Source organism: Phyllobates terribilis, unplaced genomic scaffold (assembly GCF_046119375.1).
Source record: "Phyllobates terribilis strain yellow unplaced genomic scaffold, ASM4611937v1 Scaffold_3__8_contigs__length_932513732, whole genome shotgun sequence".
NCBI lineage: Eukaryota > Metazoa > Chordata > Amphibia > Anura > Dendrobatidae > Phyllobates > Phyllobates terribilis.
Genome location: NW_027362763.1, coordinates 742529980 through 742556928, shown reverse-complemented (window position 1 = coordinate 742556928; position 26949 = coordinate 742529980). Strand labels below are relative to the sequence as shown.

The following is a 26949-nucleotide window of genomic DNA, read 5'->3' as shown; positions in this document are numbered from 1 at the left end:
GGGCAAAAACTTAGAACAAGGATGAATTCTCATCGCCACACAATGAAAGAAAAAAGAATACATCTACCTGTGGCAAAATATTTTTGCTTCCTTGATCATAGCATTACGGATGTGAAATTACTGGTATTAAAAGGTCATTTCAAGTCTCAGAGGAACAGAAAAGTTTGGGGAGTATAAACTCATGATGACCTTTGACGCCTTCAGAGCAGGAATGACTGTGTCTCATGGATTTATGTCATTCTACATCAACTAAGGAATGTGCTCCTCAGACTTGTAGGGTCATCACAACCCTGAACCAGACCTCAATCACAGGATAATAAAAATTTCACACTCCTTATTTATGAACTATTCCAATATTTACGGCCACAACTATTTATCCCTCTCCTATAGTAATACTTCTGCTTTACGTCAATTGTCTCATCTATTGCATTTTTTCTCTGTCTTGCTGTGTATAAATATGTGACTCTTCAGATTTTGTTATTCTATGCCTGATGAAGAAACCTGAGTAATTTTGAAAGCTTGCAATTTACCATCTTTTCATTTAGCCATTAAAAGGTATCAACCACTGAGGACTCTCAAATCGAAATATTTTTCTATCTACTGGCTAACACGGTACAATTATATATATATATATATATTCCCTTTATCCTCCTTCCTTAACTTTATTAACTTATACTATACTGTACTATACGATTATACTTTTAAGGTCCCTTTACACCAACCGATAATTTGTCATAAGAACGTGGATGCGTGATCATTGGTCCATGTAAACGAAGAATAGATAATTTTATGTGGACTCCATATTGATCAATGTCTGCCTTACATCTCTCCGTGTAAACAATAAGCAAACTGCAGACCGAAAGAGCACATTGACGGTCCCCGTGCAGTTTGAATCGGGCTAGGTTAAAGGTCTTAAAAGGGAATCTGTCATCAGATTTGTTAACCCTATCTGAGAGCAGCTGATGTAAGGGCAGAGATCCTGATTCTATCGATGTATTGCTTACTGAGATGCTTGTTGCAGTTGTGATAAAATCACTGTTTTCTCTGCTGCAGATCTACCAGTTCTCTAAATGCTGAGCTCTGTATAATCCCGCCCACACCACTGATTGGATGCTTTCTGCCAATCAGTGGTAGGGGCTGGCTTATACAGAGCTCATGAATCTGGAGGACTACCTGGTAGCAGGTTTACTAGTCCTCTAGTGAGAATCTTATGCTGTTTTTAAAACGGATTTTATGATAACTACAGCATGCAGCCCAGTAAGTGACACATAGTTGTAATCGGGGTCTCTGTCCCTACATCATGCTGCTCTCAGATTGGGTAGCAAACACCTGCTGACAGCTTCTCTTTAAACGAGCACCGATCCACATCTTGCACTCAAGCTTAGCTGGAGCCCATCTTTTCCTTGTGTTCACTGTCAGAACGGGTTAAGCTCAGATAATGAGACAATCGGTTGGTCCCCATTGCAGATAAAGCATTGAATCAACCACTTTTACCTAGTCAATGATTTTCATACACTGCAGGGCTTGTATTGTACAATGGAGGATGCTGTCTGGGTGACTGTTGGTATTTTTTGTTTATTTTTGGTCTTTAGTGACCCTTGAAGGACCGTGATGATGACGTGAATATTAAGAGCTGAGACTGTGTATATGCTGGCGTAATAACGGATCAGGTGCAGACGTCCATACACCGTGCTGCCTCTGTGAGCTTCTGCGTAGAGTCGTAACTCCTGCTGAAAAGCGGCGCGCTCTGTATGTCTTCCAGAACTAATGAGTTTACCTTCTAGGAATGACTGCAGCATCTTTTACCTTAGTTGGTCTTCACTGCAGTTACGATGGGTAAAACCTAACAAATGCCGCCTTTTATACGTGCCAGCTATTGGCTTCAATATAAAGGCCTTACTGTGCATTGTGGGCTAGACTTAATCAGAACATTGTGTAAGGTTGTGTAGAATCCAGCACATCTGGGGTTTAATTATTCATGAAGGTCATTATTCAGAAGGAGCTGTAGACCCTCCCTACACCTGGATCCTAAAAGAAAAAATAAAGAAAAAAAGCAATATACTGTATAGTGTTGGCGTATGGCTTGAATATGCCTTTTCTCTAATCACCCGCCACAACAGCATCACAGGAGGAAGACTCCCCTCCCTAATAGGGACAGGAAACACTGAGGTCAAATTGACCCTCCCACATCCTCTTTACAGTGGTTTCCTGACTCTATAGGGCATGAGGAGGTCACCCTGCGGAGCTCTGTGGCTGTCAGCAGAGCCTGCTGTATACCTGAAATTTGGGCCGGACAGCAGAGGACGATCGCAACACTTTCCTCCTCGATGGCTGCTTCTCTCTCCTTCAGACACAGGACTATGCCATTCCTCCTACGCCTTCCAAGTACAGTGGAATTAGGCTGGGGGCCTCCTTGAGCTCTCCAGTTTTATTCCTCACTCCACTGTGTGCTGGCGCGTGCGATTACCGGGAGTGACGTGCGTCCAAATAGACTTGGACTTAACGGTAATTTTGGTTTCCCACCCTCCTTGTTTTTCTTGTATTACTTTAATCTGGTTTTAAATAAATATTTTGAAGCATTCATGCTTTGGTCCTTTAGAAAAACACTGAAGAGAGGATGTGGGAGGGGCTATTTTACCTCTGTGTTTCCTGACCCTATTAGGGCTGGGAATCATCTTCCTGTGGTGCTGTTGTGGGGGGTTATTAGAAACCAAATTTCCGGTAAGTCTGATTCTATTTTTTTTGTTCTCCTTAAGGCAGGGTTGTCAAGCTCAAATACACAGAGGGCCAAAGTCGCAGGCCAACCTTGATATTTGTTTAAAAAATGTCTACAATTGAGGAAGTTATTCCTTATCAAATGTAGCAAAATTTTTCATTTTTCCTTACCAAATTTAACAAAAACTTTTTCATATGGAAACCAACTTAAAGGGGGTTTCCCGCAAGCAAAGTACATTTTAATTAATAGATCTTAACATTATTCCAATATTTTATTCTATGTATGAGCAGTAAAAAGCATATGGATCCATGGCCTAATTTAAATATCTAATGGCAAGGGATAAAAAAAAAACCTTGAATAATACAGATAAAGTATGATGCAAACAAAAGTACCCCTGCGGTGAATTCCTCCACAGTACCCTCCACACACACACAGTATGACCCCCATCACAGTATGATTCTCCCAACTATAGTCCCCACACAACCCTCCATACTGTATAACGGTCACAAAAAGTACTTCAGACAGTATAATGGGACCCACATAGTGCTCTGTACAGTATAATGGGACCCACAAAGTGCTCTGTACAGTATAATGGGACCCACATAGTGCTCTGTACAGTATAATGGAACCCACATAGTGCTCTGTACAGTATAATGGGACCCACAAAGTGCTCTGTACAGTATAATGGGCCCCACATAGTGCTCTGTACAGTATAATGGGACCCACAAAGTGCTCTGTACAGTATAATGGGACCCACAAAGTGCTCTGTACAGTATAATGGGACCCACATAGTGCTCTGTACAGTATAATGGGACCCACATAGTGCTCTGTACAGTATAATGGGACCCACATAGTGCTCTGTACAGTATAATGGGACCCACATAGTGCTCTGTACAGTATGGGACCCACAAAGCGCTCTGTACAGTATAATGGGACCCACATAGCGCTCTGTACAGTATAATGGGACCCACATAGCGCTCTGTACAGTATAATGGGACCCACATAGCGCTCTGTACAGTATAATGGGACCCACATAGCGCTCTGTACAGTATAATGGGACCCACATAGTGCTCTGTACAGTATAATGGGACCCACATTCTTTTTTTTATTTCTTTTTACTCACCTCTGCCCGTTCTCCCGCGGCTCCTGTCTCTTCATGGTGTCTTCAGGTCTTCTGCATGTCTTAGTACAGCGTTGTAATGATGTCATTGTGCCCGTTCCCCCGAGACGTCAGACAGTGGGATTGATGGGATCTAAAATGTCAAAATAGTTGAAAGTGCGATTGCGGGTCAAATATACTCACCCTTTGAGCCAGATTTGTCATATATGCCTTAAGGGTATGTGCACACTTTCAGTATTTGCGCCTGAAAAATCTACTGCAAATACTAATGTTTTGGCAGAAAACACACGCAGCGTAAAATACATGCGTCTGTGTTTTTTGCATGTGGGATTCCTGAAGTTTCTTATTTTTTACTTGACATGCTGCTGATTTTAAATCTGCTGCAAATATTCAATGTTTTTGTCGCATATTTCACCCATGCTAATGAATGGGGGGAAAAAATCAGCCTCAAAAATACGCTTATTTTTGCCTGTCAAGAGTTACAGAAATAAATTTCTGCTGCAAATACTTAACGTGTGCACCTACCCTTGGGAAGGCTTTCTCACATGGTTCTCTATGTAAGATGCAGCTTGGTCCGGGCTGCCATATATCGCTGTATTTCATGATTGGGGTATACAGAAAAGGACCTGCACTAATTCCAGTCACAAACTACAGCCGTATATGGGAAAATGATTTGGGCGATAGATATGTGATAGTCCTTGTGGAGCACTCGGAGCATCCGACTGCTGGATGAAGCAGAGTTGATGTGCTGCTGCTGATGGTGTCCAGCCCTGAGCTATAGCTGGGAGAGAGACGTGCCAAGGTCTCTCCCTGAATACAGTGATTATGGAGTCAGACTGCTGGATGTAGCAGAGGCCAGAATCCCTCTGAGAAGTCTGCAGCGGCCGTGTGCAGAGATCTGCAAGTATCGCTGGTTGCTATGGACAAATGCTGTTTAGTGTGACCGAGCTGGGGCTAGCTCAGCCGTGTGTGAGTAGCCAGGGTCTCTTCTTTACAGTTAGCGCCTGGACTAGGCTAGAGATTTTGTTTTTTTTGTACTGTGCAACCTGTGGAAAGCGATACAAATTGCACGTGTTTGGGCAAAAACTGCATTTCTTGTGTGAACGCTACCTAAGGCCTAACGCCTACCAGAGTGGAGCACTACAATGTACAGTCATGGCAAAAAGTGTTCCAGAAAATGAAGTATTTCTCCCATAAAATTATTGCAAATACACATGTTTATTTCCTGTGTGTATTGGAACAACACGAAAAAATAGAGAAAGTAAGTCAAATTGGACATAGTTTGACAGACAACTCCAAAAAGGGGCCGAACAAAATTGTTGGCACCTTTCCAAAAACGTGGGTAAACAACTTTGTTACAAGCATTGGATTTTATTTATTATTTATTTATATAGTGCCATTGATTCCATGGTGCTGTACATGAGAAGGGGTTGGATGCTCGTTCAAACTCTCCTGTGACAAGTAACAGGTGTGGGCAACATGAAAATCACACCTGAGACCAGATAATGAGGGGAAAAGTTGACTGAGTCATTCTTTGTATTGTGTGTCTGTGTGTTCCACGCTAAACATCGAGGACAGAAAGTGGAAAAGAAAACTGGAACAATTTCAAGGGTGCCAAGACTGTATATTTTTGGTCCACAGAAGGTTCCCCGTCTATATAAAGAATAGACATACCCGGTCTCTCGGTTGCAGTCAATAGAGAGATTGTCTTATACAGGGTGGTCCAAAAGTAGGTGTACAGAAAGTGTAATAAGGTTATGAAGGGGGAGATTTATCAAACAAAATCCAGTAATTTTAGATAACATTATGTGGAGTGATGAAGCTTCTTTCACATTCTCCGGCCATATTAACAGACATAATTGTATTTACTGGTATAATGAGAACATGCATTTAACATTAGAGCAACAACTAAATGAGCCCGGTGTCAATGTTTGGGGGGGTATTTCAAGTTTTGGTGTTTTAGAACCAATATTTTTTGATGGAACAGTCACAGGAGATAAGTATCTCGAAATTCTAATGAATCAAGTTGTTCCCCAGTTACAGCAACAGCCTAATTCACATGACCTTTATTTCCAACAAGATGGGCCCCCTCCACATTATTCAAGAGTGGTCCGCGAGTATCTTGATGAAACATTTCCTAATAAATGGATTGGCCGAAGTGGCCCACTTGAAGTTCACCAGACTTGACCCCAATGGAGTTTTTCTTTTGGGGAGTACTCAAGGACAAAGTTTATAGTCGAAAACCAAAAAGTGTCAGTGATTTGAAAAATTACATAAGAGATGCATTTCAAGAAATTAATACCCAAAGAGACTTGTGCAAAAAAGTTTGTCGAAGCGTAAGAGGCGACTTCAAAGCTGTGCAAATTGTAATGGAAAACAGTTTGAGCACCTGCATTGATAAAATTTAAGGGCTTTTGTATTATTGTTAAGAATAAAATGTAATTGTCAATGTTATGCTTGTGTTAGTAAATATAATTTTATATATATATAAATCAAAATAAATGTTATTATTTTCTGCCCACCTACTTTTGGACCACCCTGTATATGCATAGCTTTTACTATTGACTATGGAGTTTCAAAAAACAGCTAAGTGATTGCTGGTCCTGTCCTCAAGATGGGTGCAGATCCCAGAGCGTCATGTGACATATTGTCGTCATGCAGTTTTCTGTTATGTCATGCTCTTGTCACATGATGTCATCAGCTGATGACGCACTGTACACGGATGTGACTCCTGAGTGATGCATCACCCCCAACTGTATGAAATCAAAATAGTTTTACTCTTCTTGACAGGTCTTTGAGTCAGTAGGGCAATGTGTGTACACTCCCAGATAACCCCTTAAATAACCACTGATGTTTCAGGCTGTGTGCCCACGATGCGTTTTTTAAGCGTTTCCGCAGCAGCAAAAACGCTGCAGAAACGCTTGGTAGAAGGTCTGCCATGTTCCCCAATGATAATCCGCATGTGCTGTGCACATGCTGCGGAAATTTCCGCTGCGGGTTATCATTGTGGGAAAAAAAACGCAGCACTACCAATTATTTTGCCGAAGCGCGGCGTTTTCAACGCCATTGACTTTGATTGGAACGCTTGGATTCCGCAAGACTGCATCTGTACATGCGCATTCCATGCGTTTCTATGTGCGGATGGTACCCGGGTGTGGAGGACAGGAGACTCTCCTCCGGACCCAGGTACCATAGTACCTGTAAAAAAAAGAGTAAAATAAATATAATATTTACCTTCTGATGGCCCCCGGTGCGCTTGTCTTCACTTGCCGGCAGCTCGCGGTAAACTGAAGGACCTGCGCTGACGTCAGTCATGTGACTTCAGGTCCTTCAGCGTAGTGTACCGCGAGCTGCCAGCAAGCCAGGACGGAGCGAAGCAAGACTCCAGGGGCCATCGAAAGATAAGTATAGATTTATTTTTTTATTTTTTACCATTCTTTCGGTCACACTATAATGGCATCCATGCCGTTTGCATGGATTTATATAGTGTGACCAAGTTGACAAGCACTTTCCAAGTGATGCTAAAATCGCTTGGAAAGCGCTTGTCAACCCGCATACGGAAATGCATGTGAAGAACGCTTCACATCCGCATGTACAATCCACATGCGTTTTTTCTGCCAGGGAGATGCAGAAATGCTCAGGAAAAGATCCTGAGCATTTCTGTATCTTGGGCACTTAGCCTAACTAAACTGCTGAAATCAATCGTGCTAGCACATTTAGGAATCATTGTAATATGTCTGATCAGATATGCTTCTTTCTCAACTTATGACTCACTACTTCTGCCTCCGGGACTCCTCAAACCCACTGGAAAACTAAAATCTTTTTGGGCCAAGATAGGGCTCACTGAGAGATCAGATTACCACTGCCTATTGAAGCCTATGGAGGCGTTAGGAGAAAGGAGGTGCAGAGGTAGAGAGCGGCACAAATACACCAACTTTTTTTGCTGCTTTCCTTTGTTTTCTTCATGTTGCTCCTGATTGTGCTACAGAGACACAGGGGAGTGGCAAGTTGGTGTAAGGAGACTTACAGTGGGTACGGAAAGTATTCAGACCCTTTAGCATTTTTCACTTTGTTTTATTGCAGCCATTTTGGTAAATTCTAAAAAGTTTTTTTTTTCCTCATTAAAGTACACTCTGCACCCTATCTTAACTGAAAAAAAAAACTGAAATGTAGAAATTTTTACAAATTTATTAAAAAATAAAAACTGAAATATGACCATGTGATAAGTATTCAGACCCTTTGCTCAGACACACATTTAAGTCACATGCTGTCCATTTCCTTGTGATCCTCCTTGAGATGGTTCTACTCCTTCATTGGAGTCCAGCTGGGTTTAATTAAACTGATAGGACTTGATTTGGAAAGGCACACACCTGTCTATATAAGACCTCACAGCTCACAGTGCATGTGAGACCAAATGAGAATCATCAGCTCAAAGGAACTGCCCAAGGAGCTCGGGGACTGAATTGTGGCAAGGCACAGATCTGGCCAAGGTTACAAAAGAATTTCTGCATTACTCAAGGTTCCTAAGAGCACAGTGGCCTCCATAATCCTTAAAAGGAAGTTTGGGACCACCAGAAGTCTTCCTAAACCTGGCCGTCCAGCCAAACTGAGCAATCGTGGGAGACTAGCCTTGGTGAGAGAGGTAAAGAAGAACCCCAAGATCACTGTGGCTGAGCTCCAGAGATGCAGTAGGGAGATGGGAGAAAGTTCCACAAAGTCAACTATTACTGCAGCCTTCCACCAGTCGGGCCTTTATGGCAGAGTGGCCCGACGGAAGCCTCTCCTCAGTGCAAGACATATGAAAGCCCGCATAGAGTTTGCTCAAAAACACATGAAGGACTCCCAGACTATGAGAAATAAGATTCTCTGGCTGATGAGAAGAAGATACCGCTTAGAATTATCACCAAAAAGTTGTATGTGTGGAGAAAACCAGGCACTGCTCATCACCTGCCCAATGCAATCCCAGCAGTGAATTATGGTGGTGGCAGCAACATGATATGGGGGTGTTTTTCAGCTGCAGGGACAGGACGACTGGTTGCAATTGAAGGAAACATGAATGCGGCCAAGTACAGAGAGATCCTGGATGAAAACCTTTTCCAGGGTGCCCTGGACCTCAGACTTGGCTGAAGGTTCTCCTTCCAACAAGACAATGACCCTAAGCACACAACTAAAATAACAAAGGAGTGGTTTCAAAACAACTGTGACCATTCTTGACTGGCCCAGCCAGAACCCTGACCTAAACCCAATTGAGCATCTCTGGAGAGACCCGAAAATGGCTGTCCACCAACATTCACCATCCAACGTGACTGAACTGGAGAGGATCTGCAAGGAAGAATGGCAGAGGATCCCCAAATCCAGGTGTGACAAACTTGTTGCATCATTCCCAAGAAGACTCATGGCTGTACTAGCTCAAAAGGGTGCTTCTACTCAATACTGAGCAAAGGGTCTGAATACTTATGACCATGTGATATTTCAGTTTTTCTTTTTTAATAAATTTGCAAAAATTTCTACATTGCTGGGTTTATTTTTTTCAGTCAATATGGGGTGCAGAGTGTTCTTTAATGAGAAATAAAATGAACTTTTTAGAATTTACCAAATGGCTGCAATGAAACAAAGAGTGAAACATTTAAAGGGGTCTGAATACTCTCCGTACCCACTGTATAGGCATAAGTATTTGAATATTCAAGTAGCCTCTTGAGGGTGAGGGAAGACAGGATCCCTAGAGCCGCCTATTGGAAGTAGCAACCTTAAAAGTTAATATTGATACTTTAAAGGGCCTTGAACATTATTTGGATTAAGAAGCCAAACCAGAACACTATTTGCAGGCTAGTGGATTGGGGCGATGTGTTAAACAGGAGAGCAGGAGTCCATCTGGTCTGTGTGCTCTTTATAGGAGCCATATCAGTGAGTCAACTGAAAATTATAGATCGAGCCTGAGGAAGGGAAAAACTGATGAAGAATGTAGGATACGCGTCATATCCTGGGCAGAACAAGTGTAGTTTATGTAGACAAGAGCCATTTGGACATACCTGACGCATGAGTCAGGTACGCTTTCATTATTTGACTCTGTTTTGTCGCATGTGCAGATTTTCAGGTACCACAACAGTGTTCTATTATTTTTGCTTTACTAGCCTCCTTATTCTAGCCGAGACACCAAAGCCTCCGACAGACACATTATCCAAGATGTACTGACTATCTAAAACTCTGTAGGTGATCTATGACTTGAATCCTTGGTCCCAGCTGCTGTAATCCGGTAGTAAGCAGTCGCTGACCAGCACTGTTACCGAGTATATCTGCATGGCCTCTTTCTGTTAATTGCAGGTCCTTTTCTCTGTCGGGATGTTGGTGAGCTCTTTGTACAATATTATCCCGGATAATGTCCTCCAGAGCTTTATGTTCTTTCCCATACTGAATTAATGGCACAGGTATATAATTGAGCCACACATCACATCCTCCGTTCATTTTTACGAACATGTCGCTTGTAACGAAGCAGCGGGGTGCAAAGTCAGGTCTGAATCATGGCTCACGGGAGCCTATAATGATAGTGCACTAACTCCCACTTCACCATCGCTCTTTGTGCCACAGACTTCTTTTGCTTTATTGCAACTAACTAAGTTTAAATCTCCCGTGTCGCGCTGCCTGTAGTTACCGTTGCTATGTTCTGGAAGATGGTTTGACACAGCACTGAGGAAATGTGAGTCCAGAGTTTCCTTGCCAAGATTAGTGCATGGCTATCCTGCCTTTCTGATTAACCCTTTGCATATGTAGATGAGGACGAATGTCAAGGTTACATCCCTTAAATGCTGTTGGTCTCGGAACAGAAGGACTCATCACATATATGAACTAGAGAAGGTGACATTGTCGGCTTCTAAAGATGACGGCTAGTGCTCCCGACCTCCATGGACATGTCTTCAACGGACAGAAGGGACTAAGCCATTGCCAGATGCCATGATTTCCAAAGCTGTAATACTGACCCTAGAGTTGCAAAAAAGAAGCAAGACAAAAATATATCTCATACCCTACCATAATTATATATAAATGTAAAGCAAAATTGCATAATAAATATAGGGTACTTAGTGAACTATTTTTGATCAAAAAAAGTATACAAGCCGTCCCACCAGCGGCAAGGTGACCCTAAATTGGGACGGTACCTATACTGCCTATATTAAAAACCTTACTGTATATCAAAGTTGAAGTATTGCATATAAAAGGGTAGACAAATAGGACCCGGTCCCAACTCCAGACCACCTAGGCCCGTGGTAAGCTACATATATACCAATCAGCTCAACAAAGGGCATGCCACACCCTTAAATTGCACAGAATGCAAACAAGTCAAAAAACCAGACAATGTGAACTGAGGTCTAAGATGGCAGACATACAAGAAACAGAGGCATGTTCACACTAGCAAAAAAGAAGCAAGACAAAAATATATCTCATACCCTACCATAATTATATATAAATGTAAAGCAAAATTGCATAATAAATATAGGGTACTTAGTGAACTATTTTTGATCAAAAAAAGTATACAAGCCATCCCACCAGCGGCAAGGTGACCCTAAATTGGGACGGTACCTATACTGCCTATATTAAAAACCTTACTGTATATCAAAGTTGAAGTATTGCATATAAAAGGGTAGACAAATAGGACCGGGTCCCAACTCCAGACCACCTAGGCCCGTGGTAAGCTACATATATACCAATCAGCTCAACAAAGGGCATGCCACACCCTTAAATTGCACAGAATGCAAACAAGTCAAAAAACCAGACAATGTGAACTGAGGTCTAAGATGGCAGACATACAAGAAACAGAGGCATGTTCACACTAGCAAAAAAGAAGCAAGACAAAAATATATCTCATACCCTACCATAATTATATATAAATGTAAAGCAAAATTGCATAATAAATATAGGGTACTTAGTGAACTATTTTTGATCAAAAAAAGTATACAAGCCGTCCCACCAGCGGCAAGGTGACCCTAAATTGGGACGGTACCTATACTGCCTATATTAAAAACCCTAGAGTTGCATCGAGACCGGACAGTGCACTTATGTGTTTATAGTGGGTGATACGTGATATTAGAAAGATTTTGGCACCCAAAACATTTGCATCTAAAGGGAATTGGTCTCCCCCCTGAGACTTGTCTGACCTCTAGTATGGGCATACAGGTGATAGAAATGTAAATCTATACCTACCTGTATGCCTCATGTTATAGGTCTAGTTGCTGTGAAACTTCTTTTTATTCCTACAGGTTTCTGATACCTTGGTGACACGGGGCCAGCAAGAAATCCCCGCCTCCTGTGTTAATTATAATGTTTTTCCCCCTCCCCTGCACGTCACACTGCTCTGTGCTGCGGCCAGATCCCGCGCCTGCGCACTTCTTCCTCCCTTCTATGCTCATTGTACAGTAGGGATCTTGTGCGCAGGCGAGTCTCTGTGACTTCCGCTCCAGTGACCTCCGGCATGCGCAGCACTAAGATGCTCTCCCCACTTCATCCCTGCATCGTCATCGATGGGAAACAAATGTATACCATATGTGTGTCCATGTACTTCTATCCATAGTGTCTGGTGGCTTTAGTGCAGCCATGGCTCTGCCGATAAGTTGCCTTTTCTCCACTATCTGCCCATCCATTGCCGTCTTCCCCCTCTCCCTGAGATTAGTGGTAATAGTATATACATTGAGCCATGTTCCCGTCACTGTGATTGCACAATGTTTGGTGAGCGCTCTCCATTATGGGGAATATCAAGAATAATGTGTCATTAGCTGATATGCAAGCAGAGAAACCCCTCCTTTCCCCTCCATATAAAATATTTATTTCTATTTTATAAAATATTTTAAAGAAAGAGCCCCTCCTTATCTAAACTATTACTTGCAACGTCACAAATCAGAAGTGTTGGAGAACATAATGGTCCACTTGGAAAGCGAGAACCAGACTGTGTACGTTGTGTTTTGGGTTGAACTGTTGCTCCCCATGCTTTGTTTTATCTCCTTTGGCTGTGTGCGGCCTGCGATACCCGAACTTTACATGCCGATTGCTAGAAAACCAGGATGCAGAGTCTGAAGGATGTCTGCAGAGATTACATGGCACATCAGGCTCAGGGATCTTCTGTCTGTTACTAATTAAAGATCTGACACAATCCAAAATGTAATTTTCATGCTTCCATGTATAATTCATATTTCATTACTATGAGATGCATTTCACCCAGGCTGAACATCCGGGCCGGCCATCATTTCACTTCATCTGCAATGAGTTTAATGAAATAACAGTTAACCTAGAGAAATTATGAGTTTCTGTACCTTTATTTAAAGGCATAGTAACCATAACCCACCAATCGCCCATTATGTAATCACCCTTTTATTTAAGCACTTCATATAATAAGTTTCTGTATGTTATTCTGCATGTAATAAAAGATCTGGTCTGATCTCTTAAATGGACCCAAGCCATTATAGTCGGTCCATCCTTTTTTTCAAATTTACATATGTTATCCCTTAAGGATGGTAATAAAATGGGTGACTTGTGGAACACATAAGGAAGAAGTGCTTTTTGCTTCAAGGAATGTGTTATGAGAAAATTACATGTTTAAATTGGGTTTTATTGTAATATAAAAAATATTTTTTTTCCATTAATAAAAATAAAAACTTGCGTTTTTCACACTGATCACTCGAAATAGACTCACAATTCCTGTTCTGAACAGGAAAACACAGGATCCACCATTCACAGCTCGCTTCCTCCCCCTCTCTTCAGTGACCTTGGCCTGGATCAGAGCTTGGTCATTACATACTTCAAAACAATTCAGTAACTTTCTGACACATCCCCATCAATGTTTTAGTCTTATCTGGCAATATCCGATGCTCGGTGTGTTTGTGTTTTACATGCAGTGATTTGTATGGGGGGAGGGGGGTACATGTTTAATGATTTTTAGTTTTAAAATGTTCTTCTTGTTTCCTTGCAGACTAAATAATGAAAAAAGTGCACCAAAACTCTTGATAATACTGGAGTATAAGTAACAGCCACTCATGTTTTCTCCTGATCAAGAAAACCACCCTGCTAAAGCCCCTGTGAAGTATGGGGAGCTCATTGTACTCGGGTGAGTCTCCTTATATTACTTATTTATGTAGTTGTCCAACTCCTGTCTCTGACTGTAAAACCGCAGCCATTAGGAGTTAAAGGGAGTCCGTCCGCCCCCTCCCAAATGGATTTTAAACTAGCTTTATCTTGGTATAGGGGACTTGGCACCTATAAAAATCATACTAGTGCTGTACATGTTACAGTGCCTGAGAAAATAGCTTTTAATTTGTCTGCAAATGAGGGGGCTTCAGTGCACCGTTACACCGCCTCATTTTGCTAGTTGCTAGCTTTCCTCACTTTCCCCAGTGATCGCTGCCTGAAGTCAGCCGGCGTGTGTGTTCGCACTGACTCTGCCTGATTAAAATCTGTTTTGGGGGTGAAAGACTCCCTTTAAATGTGGTGTAAGTGGCGCATGCGCTCTGTCGCGTCATTTTGTCTCAGGAGAGAGGACCACCTTACGTCATAGTACCTCTTAAGGACAACGTTTGGGACGTCAGCTTACTAATGCACAGCACGTCTTGGATCACTGACGTCCGCAGTTGTCAGACCGATTTCAGTACAGGAAGTCCGCACTTTATAAAGTAGGAATGTTCCTTTTTGTATAACTTTATCTTGCGGGGTTTTGTGTTTTTATGATATTCTGTAGGTACAATGGCTCTCTACCAAATGGAGACAGAGGGAGGCGGAAAAGCAGGTTTGCGTTACTGAAAAGACTGAAAGCAAATGGGGTGAAGCCAAGTACTGTACATATTGCCTGCACGCCGCAGGCAGCAAAGGTGACTACTCTTACTTACCTGGATTCAGAGGATCCTGCTGGGGCTTTATATACACACTTCCCTTCTTCTTTCCCAGCGCAGCCTCTTAATGCAAGAATATATTGTTTCTGCATGCACTGTGATTCCTAATGACCTGTATTGGTGCTGACATTACACCACTGGCCGGGTATCAACAATTAGTGATGTTGGATTTACGTAGACCAATCTGTATTGTTCTGCCCTTGGAGAAGGAGCGATGGAGAGGTCTGACAGCACCTGATCCTCCACTGCCTGTAGACATCTCAGGTACATGTGCCTGGACATCTGGCTTTAAGCACTCCTATCTACCTGTCCTGTGGAGTCTCCTGACTTTTTAAAGCTCCCTTACACATAAAATGAGTCAGCTGAACCATCCAGTTTTGACGGGGCCGGCCATCTGAAGTGTCAAAGAATTTCAGTCAGGATCGGGCCTAATCCTTTTGTTTTTAGAGGAAAGCAGCCAATAATAGAGGCATTTAGCAACCGCTTTTTCCTCTCTCCCGACAGCTATCTCATGTTTACAGCAAACTTAACTTACAAACTTGGTACAACTCTTGTCTCCTATTAATGCATAGTGGATAACATCTCAATAGCTAGGATCTGATCACTGTGACCCCCCCCCCGCCGATCTCGAGAATGACTGGAGCAGTGGTCGACACTGTGCACATCAGCACTCCTTTTAAGAATGAATGGAGCATAAGTCCACCAAAACGCTGTGCTTGGCTGTCTCTGGTTGTCCCCTGAGGTGCGCATGGTCAACCACCGAGAGCTTTGGTTCTCAAGATCACAGCAGTCAAACCCCTAGCAATCAGGAAGTTATCCCCAATGCTATATGTAGGGGATAACGTCCAAACTTGGTAAACCCCCTTTTTTAAGAAAATTTCTGTAACGGAGTATTGCTCAAGTCATATTGGTAGAGAAGTGGCCCATTTACAGTCTTTTATATTGGAAGCCCGAATATTCTGATCCAGACAAAGTTACCGATTGTAGTTTCTTCACTGGTAACTACAGTATTGGCAATGGAGTAAGTCCGGTGCATAGCTAGTGGTGACCGGGTACTGCCACAGGTTGCTGGGTGGTAAGGCTTGTGCCCCAGGGTGCTTGGTGACAGTGGGATCAATAACAAGACCCTTGGCCTTGACGAGGGTATTTAGGTGATTGGTGATGGCAGCAAACTGATTCTTTGCCCCCGGTGAAGGGAAGTCAAGTTTTTACTCTGGGTAAACTATATGGATCTCTAATATGTGATACTTATTTATTTTAGGCAATAAGTAACAAGGACCAGCACAGCATATCTTACACTTTGTCACGGGCACAAACTGTGGTGGTAGAGTACACACATGACAGCAACACGGACATGTTTCAGGTAAGTAAAGTGTCTGGTGAATGCCATGGCTACTATTATTATCCCGATTCCAGCCCACTTTATATTACAGTCCAAGTTTAACTTTATTACATCTTAAACGAGATGTCAAATATCTTTATTTTTTTCCCCAGTTTCATGCTGGGATGAAGGTTATTCTCTTTAGATATTTCTTGATCGGAATTGCTCATAATCCCCTAATTATCCTGATAAACGGCATTACGCTCATATCCGCAGCTTCACATGATTCCTATCTCTGCTGTAATGTATTTCTAGATTGGAAGGTCGACAGAAGGCCCTATTGATTTTGTGGTAACTGACACAGTTCCTGGAAGTCAGAGCAACACGGATACGCAGTCCGTTCAAAGCACCATCTCCAGATTTGCCTGCAGAATAATATGCGAAAGAAATCCTCCCTTCACTGCGAGAATATACGCTGCGGGCTTCGACTCGTCAAAGAATATTTTTCTTGGGGTACAGATAAAAAAGTCATCCTAAAGCATTTTCATTTTTTTTTTTTTTCTTTCATATTGAAGCATGCTTCATTGCTTTTGGCTTTTCTCCCCTTTTAATAGGAAAAAGCTGCCAAGTGGAAGACTGTAGATGGACAGATGGATGGGTTAACAACAAATGGTGTCCTTGTTATGCATCCACGCAATGGTTTCACCGAGGACTCTAAACCGGGGGTCTGGAGAGAGATATCTGTGTGCGGCAATGTGTTCAGTTTGAGAGAAACCCGCTCAGCCCAACAGAGAGGAAAAATGGTACGTGCAGCCCGGTAGGCACTGGGGCGCTCTCCCGGTAGGCCGACATATACTCCTGTAATATATACAAATGTTTACTTGATCAGATTTGTTGCAGGGAGAAAAAAGGGTCTATTTTCTCACGCCATGAATATATTTATAGCACTTTTCAAGCGAATTTCATCTCGTCAAGCTCAGAACACGCTGTTCCTCTTTGAAAAAAAAAAAGAAAATGGGAATACTGGATGATGATTCATCGTAACATGTTTTCCTTTATATAACTGGGCTGTTCTTTGACAGATTGAGTTGCAAAGGCCTGGCATTTGAAGTCATTTCTATTAACCACTATTCTGCTGCTTTTAAGATCCACGATTGCGGCAGGTTGATCAGATCTTAGACCATCATGGCACTGCTGAGATGTGGCCCTTGTATCATACGTGTGGGATTATAGAGCACTGGAGACATAGAAATAGCTCCCACTCCAAACGTTGTATACGTCTCTCTTCTTTTGCTTTCAGTGGCGTAACTTGTCACTTCTGGACCTAATGCATAATCTGTACCAGACCACCCTGGTTTCCATTTAGTAAAGTGGTGTCATATGTAGTAGAGGTGACTTAAAGGTTTCTTCCCCCAAAAAATGAAGTTATCCCATATCAATAGAGTCAGAACTAACTTTCTGATCACTGAAGGTCTGATAACTGGGACCCCCAGCAATGCCAAAGGTAAGCTTTGCACCCCACTTACTGAATGCAGTGGACATGTGCATGCGTGACGTGTGCTAAGTCTATGGGACTAAGCGCAGCTCTCAGCAGCCCCATACACAATCCATAAAGCACCATCCTTGCATGATGAGCGAACCCCAACTGAAAAGTTGTGGGCTCGTACCAGATAGTTAGTGTCCGGTGCTAAACTCCGAACACTCCCCGAAGTCCGTTTTAATGTTTGGAGTTCTGTGAGAGTGAGAGATTTTCCAGATCCAAAGTTTGGGGCTACGTTGTTTTCGATGGGATTCGGGTTCTGGATTAAGTTTGGTACCTAAACCGAACTCTGGATTAAAGTTGGGGTTGTTAACCAGAACCTGAACTTTCACAGGTTCACTCATCCCTAGTTGTGCTCAACTCTGTTCATGATGAGGTTAAACAACCCCGTTCTTGGGATCGTGGGTGTTCCCAATGATTGGACCCCCAGCACTCAGCCTTTTAATCCTTATCCAATGGATGGGGGATAATTATTTTTTTAGGGATAACCCTTTAAAGTTCCCATATGTAGCCATCCAAAACTGCCAACTTTGATGTGCATGACCAGCCATCTAATGTGTATGGAGTGACTCCTGGCATCATCTGTCAGAAGAGAGGAGGGTTAAGTAGTTTAAATGGACAACACTTTTTTGTTCTCAGAGGAGATGAGCAGCTGCAAGAAGTGTCCAGTAGCTGCTTTCGCCCGACTGAAAACGCAGCAACACTTTGCTGCGAGAGCGGCCACCGCTCTCAACTTTGCAGTCGAGAGCGCTGGCCATTGGGCCAACGAGCATTGGGTCAGCTTTCATTAGGGCTGGGTCCTCACCAGTACATCCATTGTACCTACACCTCCTGTTGCATCAGTTGATGTTTCTTCTCGTTGTTGCGTAATCATTAATTTACAGTCTGCTACCAAATTTCTTACCTGTCGAGTAGTTATGTTATACTAGGTGACCGCCCCATGCACTCGGCTTGTAATTGTTGCAGACAGGAAAAAGTTCTGTTATGCCACGTCGTACACCTATAGCACTTGAGTGACAAGTGCGGTATGACTAGGATTTGGATGATTCATGGTCTTTGGGGAAAAGCGAGGTTTACAAAAGCCGATATGAAATTTCCCTGTTTTTACATAGAGTGATGCTCTGCAACGTTCAGACTAGGAATTCTTGGGAATTCCCTGCCAGTCACACTACACAAGCTTTAATCCTGCTGAGGTAATCAAGAAACTCCTCTATAACCAGACACACAGGGCGATTATTGCAACCTAACATTGTGTATTCCCAGCCCAGAGGTCACTTACAGTTGATTTCTGTTATGAGTTAGACCTTTTTTTACATTGCCCATAGTGGGTTAAATGTGTGTGCTAATAGATCAGACTGTACTTCTGCAGAATTAGAGCTTGAGGTGGGGGCTGAAAATGGTGCCTGGCATCTAGCTGGAAAGGACATTCGGAAATGGCATTGCAAACTGCTTGCTGCTCTCAGCCAAGCCATCCATTGTGCATGAATGGAAGACTGGCATACGGCCGCACACAATAATGCATGATGATGTCCAATTCAACTTTGTTAAAGAAGCCCTACTAATATTTGTATTATTTAAGTGGATGTAATGTGTGTATTCATTTACTCGCCTACCGCTGCTCTCTCTGGTGTAAAGCGCCGTTTTTCTGAATGATGTCACTGCTCTGCAGACTCCTCCGTGTCACGCTGCTCTATGTGACCCAGAATGTAATCTTACAATGTAAGCCTATGGAGCGTCAGAACAAAGCAACATTAGCTTTCATTGTAACAGCGCCGTCCGTCTCACGCATATAGTGTTGATTGAGCCGGTAGGTCTCATTTGTGGTGACGTCACTGAGAAGAGCAGAAGAACGGCGCTGGACGGACACGGAGAAAGTGGCGGTAGGGGAGTATATTAACACTCAGACTACGTGTTACACACACACACACACACACACACACCATAATGTTAATAGTAGTGCTTCTTTATGGAGCTCTTAGCACCCACTAGTTAAACCATTATTGGCTAGTTTAGACGCAGTTAAGTACCTTTAACAATGATTTGTTAAAGGGGTTGTCTAGAAGCCCCCCTTACAGTTTAGATCAAACTCTGCTAAACCTGATTTCAGTAGGATCAGATAAACATCTAATATGTACAAGAGCCTCCCAACTCTCACCCAACAGATATGATTGGAGGACAGAAGGATACGATTGTTGGAATTTTAGCCGCCAATCCTTTTTTCTAGCCGGGAGATAAGCTTCTTCTCCAGCAGTCTGGAGTGGACACAGTTGTCCAGCAGCACTCTCTGATAGAGAACACATCTAGCCAAGCGTTCCTGAGTATGGGAGAGATGGCTGCTGGCCGAAGGATTGACAGCTATCTAATGTGTATGGGTGGCTTTGCAATGTCAACCTTCAGTTGAAAGAAGCCAGGCTTTCTTCTATAACCTACACCACCCATGAGTTATTTTCACTGGGGGAGCCATGTTCCTCAAATCAATGTCTGAGTGTGTAATCCATAGCAAGCAGCTCTCCATTCTGGCGACTCCCTGTTTATAATATTGATATGCGCTAATAAGGTACATGGGTTGTCTGTCTGAGATAATCCAGAAAAGTTCTCTCAAAAACAATATATATTTAAAATTTACATTTTTTTTCCCCCTTAAATAACCACAATCCTTAAAATTTTGCAGGTGGAAAATGAAAGCAACGAACTTCAGGACGGGTCCCTCATCGATTTATGTGGAGCCACTTTGTTGTGGCGCACGGCTGAAGGCCTTTCCAGAACTCCAACTGTGAAACACTTGGAAGCCCTGAGACAGGAAATCAACGCAGCGCGGCCTCAGTGTCCTGTCGGCTTTAACACCCTGGCTTTCCCCAGCATGAAAAGGAAGGACGTCGTCGTTGATGAGAAACAGCCTTGGGTTTATCTAAACTGTGGACATGTGCATGGCTACCACAACTGGGGGAATAAAGAGGAACGGGACGGGAAAGACCGGGAATGTCCAATGTGTCGTTCTGTGGGACCATACGTTCCTCTATGGCTGGGATGTGAAGCTGGATTTTATGTGGATGCTGGCCCTCCGACTCATGCCTTTAGCCCCTGTGGACACGTGTGCTCAGAAAAAACAACTTCCTACTGGTCCCAGATTCCTCTTCCTCATGGTACTCACACTTTCCACGCGGCGTGTCCATTCTGCGCACACCAACTTTCAGGGGAACAAGGTTACATCAGACTTATTTTCCAAGGACCTCTAGACTAAGTGGCTTTTTGTTTCCTTTTTGTCAGGACTTGCACTGAACACATAAGCTAAGATGGGTTTAGTTTGGTTTCCGGCAGACTATTCCGAGTTACTAGGACCCTTCAGTAAGATTTTATCGGAAAGGAAGGAAACTACCGAAGCATGGAGAACCATGAGAAGAAATAGAAAAACTTGCCTCTGTGCAACCAGACATTTCAAGAAAACGGGATTATGCAGATCTGATTTAATTGCCTTCATTACTCTTTCTGAATGACCCACCTCAGTATTAAATTATTTTGTGGAAACTGGGGAGAATACAATCAGCTCAAACTACATTAGTTTACAGTTCAACACACATTGTAAGATATAGCATAGGACAATTTTTGTACCTAACTTTTAGTACGGAAAAATTCCCAATGACGCAATCGAATCGTCCTAGATATTTGACCCGCGTACTTTGGATGCGTAAAGTAGCCCAGGGACAAGTCATCACATCAGGACAAAGTTTGGTTATTTGGTTTCTTTTGTGTTGCGGGAAGGGACGGGCACATCTTACCATTGAGTCACATAACGGCGGAGTTTGAGGGATCTGTAAATACGCAGCTCATTGATGTCCTTCGTGTTTAGTCTGATCAGATGCTAGTCGGTTTGCAGACGTTTGCAACATTTCAGGGTTTTATTTATCGTTAGTAACTTTTATTCAGATTTTGATTCCTGAAGTACTTGTGACATTACGTGTTTGTCATTTTTTGAGCCATTTTGGGATTCTTTTTCTTTTTCTCGAGCAGGTGAGAACCTTTGTACCATTGTACACTAAGATCTTCGTGTGAAACTTCATTCTTTTTCACTTTTGTGGTTTTTTTTTTTTCTTTTTTTGTGTTTTTTTAATTTCCCAGAGACTACTTCTCTTGCAATTAAATCCCATGATTTCCGTGTTGCTGCAGCAGATTGTAGAGTAGATTTTATTTTTATTTTCTGCATGGTTTGATGATTGTGGCATAGCATTAGCTTTAAATCATCTTGTTCTTGGCTGGAGAGGTGAAAAATAGAAAGAAATATTTTAATCGTGGAGCATTTGTGATCAAGGGGAAAACAATAGACAAGAGCTAATTGTTTTTTAATTAATTTGCCGGCTAAGGCGTTTGTCTTTTTGTGTCTTGGATTTATTTTTTTTTTTTTTTTTGCACATGCTCAGGAAAAAAACTACATCTGTAGCTACAATATTTTCATAATCTAATAATGAGCAGGTGGGTGTCCAGACTTAGATTTGTGTCTCTTTTGGTGGTTTTGAAAAGCCAGAGCCTGAAATCTCGTCTTAAGACCATACTTATGAGTATAGGCAGATCAACCATCAGGCAAGGTGTGGGGGGGGGGGCTGCCAGATCCTTACTGGGGTCTTCTCTCATTGATAGAATGACTGGGCTTTCCCAAATATTCTCCATATGAATGGACGGACATGTTTGGCTGAGCCGAACTTACATGTTGGATTTAAATGCTTCAGCTGATTGTTGTCCCATGATTATGGGCACCTTCTGCCCAACATTTACAGGGTGGGACAACAGCCATTTTTTGTTTCTTTTTGGGAACGTAGCCTAGCAATCCACTAGGAAGTGCTTGGGTATGTGTGATGAGTAGAGATGAGCGAACCCAAACGTAAAAGTTTGTGGTTCTCGCCAAACACGACTTCTCCTGGAATCCATTGCAGTGTTCGGCGTTCCAGGGGAGGGTAGAGAGAGAAAAATGTTAAGCTCAAAACTTTGTGTATCCATTGCTTTCAATGGGATTCAGCTTCTGGTTCGGGTTCAGCTCTGGAATAAAGTTTGGGTCGGGTATCAGAACCCGAACTGCCACGGGTCCGCTCATCCCTAGTGATGGGCATGGCTTTTCTTAGTGTATTGAATTGAAAAGTAAATGAACACCCTCAAATACCATTCTTATGATTTCAATGTTCTGTGCTGATTCATTTCTTAAAGGTGTTCTCCACTTTGGACAATCTTTTCTTGTTAAAGGGGTCATATGAAAATGGACTGATCAGAAATTGTCCTTATGCTAAGAACCCCAAGAATCAGCGGTAATATGTGGGGATTCCTGGTAGTAAGGGTGTCTGGCCAAGAGATGAGGATTCTGAACACTGGATCACTCTGTTAAATCAGAACTCCTTAATGGGATACATGCGCTTTTTTTTCTTTTTTATAGGACAAACCTTTTAATATATCATTATGATAACTGGAGCTATAAAGGGGTATTGCCATCTCCAAAATCATATCTCAATATGTATTTGTAGTAGTAATAATATCAGCAAATAACTCCAATTAGGAATGTAGTATAGTTCTTATGATTTGCTATCGCTTACCCCATGTGCAGGGCATTGCAGTAGCTTAGGTATCCATGGCTACGACCAGTATTAGCTTACTAAGTGTCACTGAGTGGTAGTAAATTATGGATACCTAAGCTACTGCAATGCCCTGCACATGGGGTAAGAGACATTGCAAATCAAAACAACTGTGCTACATTTCTAATTGGAGGTATTTGCTAATATTATTACACCTACTACATATTGGGATAGGATCTTGGAGATGGGAAATTTCCCCTTTAACCAAGCTTCAAGTATGCCGTATAATCTTAGATTGAAGACCAAACATTTTGGCTTCCTGCTGCTGCCAATCAAAAAACAACTTTGACAGACACACAAAGGCTGTTCTTTTACAATGTAAAAATAGAAAGTTATTGCTTTCCAAAAAAGAGATGAAAAGACAAGAAAAAGCCTGTGCCTTACAAGGGTTGTTCAGAGAAAAAAACAAATTTAGATATAAAACTTTTTTTTTTTCATACATGTCCCCCATTGCCCTGATGACCATCTTGGTCCCGGCTGCTTTACTTTCAGATTTTGTCTCTGCCGATACATGGAAAAAGGGTCTGGCTTTAGTTGTTTGGGCTAGTCCTATATCTATTTTTCAACCCCATGCTGACATCCGCCATACATTTACTTCACATGCCAGGTGTGGATGTATGTAACACGCTCAGGGGCTGACTTGGCATCGTACCTGGCAGATAAGAGATGTATTACACAGCTGGCATCTGGCGGTGAACAGAGATTGCTGCCATTAACCCCTTTAAATGTCTGTCTGATGGCAACATTTAAGGGGTGCTCTCTCGGCGGAGCACTATTACGATCACGGGTTGCTGATGGCTTGATACTCCTGTGGATCCCAGCCACATTCGAGCTTTCTTCAGAGACTTTGTGGAGAGTTCTTAAGTCAATTATTTAATTTCTTCTCTGATGGTAGCCATTGCTGTTTTTCTCTCCAAATTTTTCAAAATTATGTACATGGGTGACTTTTGCCCAAAGAAGTTTTTTGGGTTTTTTTGCGACTTTTTAGCTCCGTCATATAAAAAAAATTGCTGTTCTACATGAAATGACTCCACAATGGGACTTACAATTGCTCAAAAATTTTACAACTTTTCAAAAAGTCACACATTAGGAATTGGGCAAAAACATCTGAAAACCCCTATAACCCTGCTCACAGTGGTAAATATTAAAAAACACAGGCAAACACATGGCTTTAACTATGTAATTTATAGAACAAGCGATCAAACTATCGCTGGTTCAAGCCTCCTACGTGGACTAAAATTATTTAAAAAAATAAGAATAAACATTCAAATTCAAACTTTCCCTTTTTTCCTATTAAAGATAAAGCCATAAAAAATGTAATATAAGCATAATTGGTATTGCCAATAAGAATTCAATATAACAAAATGTAAAAGTACTTAAACCAATACGGTAAACACCGTAAAGTAAAAAAAAAAAAATTAAACACCAGAATTACAATCTTTCCTGATGCCGCATCTCCTCCAAAAAATGTAATAAAAAGAAATTTAAACATTATGTACTCTACAATGCTAGTAAAAGAAAAAACTTATATTGCTATGTCGACACAGAGATAAAAAAAAATTTAACTCTTGAAAGAGATCAAGGTAAAAATTAAAACTGACCACAGTGGGAAGAGGTTTAACGGACTTGTGTGGCGATCTAAGAAAAACTTGCTTCGTGTCCTGTTTTGGTCTAAAGCCATCTGTGTGCTGTAATTTTTTCACTAATCCGTTGTTTGCAGGTACAAAATCAAAAATGGTCGTATGAATAAAGCCTTAATGAGTCAGCCAGCACCCTTCTCATACAGAAATGGTCGCATGCCTGCTCCGGAAACTCTTGTGTTGAATACATGACTAAAAATTGAGCTCCCGTGACCAAGACTGTAAGGCCATCATATGTCCGTGAAACCCGACACATGCTCTGATCACAAGACCCTGCCGGACCACCTTGTATACTGACCTGAACTAACTGCCTCATTGCCATATATGATGCACTTGCCTCGGGTCAGGATGCATAGAAGTCAGGTGGACATAGAAAGATATATTGTTTTATATATGTAGGACACGTTTATTAATTGGACTATTCATTAAAAGCTCAAATTCGGCTGAATACTTCATTGTCTAAAAAATTAGCACAAAATTTTGCACCGAAAAATAGCTGTTTTAGAAGGTGGAAGCTGACTTTAAAGCGGACCTGTCGCCAAGTCGAAAGTGATCAGTTTTTGCTCTTATTTTATTCCCATTGCTCCCCTGTGTATTTCTTGTTTCTGTTTACATAAAAAGATCAATATCTCTGGAACCTTTTGGCAGATTTTAAAGAGAGCTAATTTCTATGGTCTTTAAGAGAGGGCGTGGCTCGCGGATCCTCTGGGGCATGTATTTAGGATGCGCTGGGGCATGGCTCGCGGATCCTCTGGGGCATGTATTTAGGATGCGCTGGGGCGTGGCCCGCGGATCCTCTGAGGCATGTATTTAGGATGCTCTGGGGCGTGGCTCGCGGATCCTCTGGGGCTTGTATTTAGGATGCTCTGGGGCGTGTATTTAGGATGCTCTGGGGCGTGGCTCGCGGATCCTCTGGGGCGTGGCTCGCGGATCCTCTGGGGCATGTATTTAGGATGCTCTGGGGCGTGGCTCGCGGTTTCTCTGGGGCGTGTATTTAGGATGCTCTGGGGCGTGGCTCGCGGATCCTCTGGGGCTTGTATTTAGGATGCTCTGGGGCGTGGCTCGCGGATCCTCTGGGGCATGTATTTAGGATGCTCTGGGGCGTGGCTTGCGGATCCTCTGGGGATGTATTTAGGATGCTCTGGGGCGTGGCTCGCGGATCCTCTGGGGCGTGTATTTAGGATGCGCTGGGCGTGTATTTAGGATCCTCTGGGGGCGTGGCTCGCGGATCCTCTGGGGCGTGTATTTAGGATGTTCTGCTTTATTATCCTGCTAGCACCGCCCTCTTGTAGAGACCATGAAAATTCTCACTAAATAAAAAGGCCTATATATCTATGGAACCATATGGCGAATTAAAAAAGAAAATGCTCAGAAGAGCATATGGAATAAAATAAGGGCAAAAACTGGTTACGGTTGACCCAGTGATAGGTCCTCTTTAAACCAATTACTAGACTATATCTATGGGAAGCTTTTTTTCTTTTTTTTTTTTTTGCATATTTAGAGGAAAAAAAAAAAAATGTCTGCCAGCTCTGTACTGAAATACACTTTAGGCTTTCTACCGCACCCGAGAGCTTCTTTGTATTCATAAATGTAAATAACTTTCAATTATTTTATATATATAAATGTCTGTGTGTGTAATGAGTCCATACTGTAAGATTGAGTTTTATTTCATTTACAGCATAATTTATTTTCTTTGACAAGGAGATCCGGCTTTTACTAGCAGAGGTTGTAAGCAAGGTTTTTATGGGCATTGGGGTTGGAACGGGTCAATGGGAACCATCCATGATTTTACAAAAACTTTTATTTAAAAAAAAAAAAAAGGAAAAAAAAGAAAATTTTGTCTTACTATGCATTTACTTACTGCATAAAAAAGATTGTGATTGTAGTTGTCTATGAAGTCATTTTTCTCTTGCTTTTTGTGGCGGCCGTGGCGACATGTTTGGATATGAATGTTTTAAATTATGCAATTTCTGGTCAGCATTATTAGTATGCCTTTTTGTTTCCGGTTTACACCTGCAGCCTGTACATTGGTGAATGTGTATCCACACTTATAGAGATATCAGGAATATCTTCTGTATTAGGTGGAGCATTTTTATTTCACTCATTTATAAAGCATTCCTTCTACAAGAACTCTG

General features: G+C 42.1%; 1 protein-coding gene across 3 annotated transcripts in view; it reads left to right on the top strand.

The window, feature by feature from the left end:
• PELI1 (pellino E3 ubiquitin protein ligase 1) overlaps positions 1-26699 on the top strand; it is a 48459-nt gene extending 21760 nt beyond the window's left edge. For 2 of the 3 annotated variants that reach the window (XM_073672153.1, XM_073672154.1), the window contains exons 2-7: positions 13789-13923; positions 14548-14680; positions 15963-16064; positions 16338-16535; positions 16637-16825; positions 20234-26699. In XM_073672153.1, the coding sequence (XP_073528254.1) occupies positions 13853-13923; positions 14548-14680; positions 15963-16064; positions 16338-16535; positions 16637-16825; positions 20234-20803 (1263 nt within the window). In that variant the 5' untranslated portion in view covers positions 13789-13852 and the 3' untranslated portion in view covers positions 20804-26699. The remainder of the gene's footprint in view (positions 1-13788; positions 13924-14547; positions 14681-15962; positions 16065-16337; positions 16536-16636; positions 16826-20233) is intronic. The other variant, XM_073672155.1, reaches the window with a different exon arrangement.
• The last annotated feature ends 250 nt before the right edge of the window (positions 26700-26949 follow it).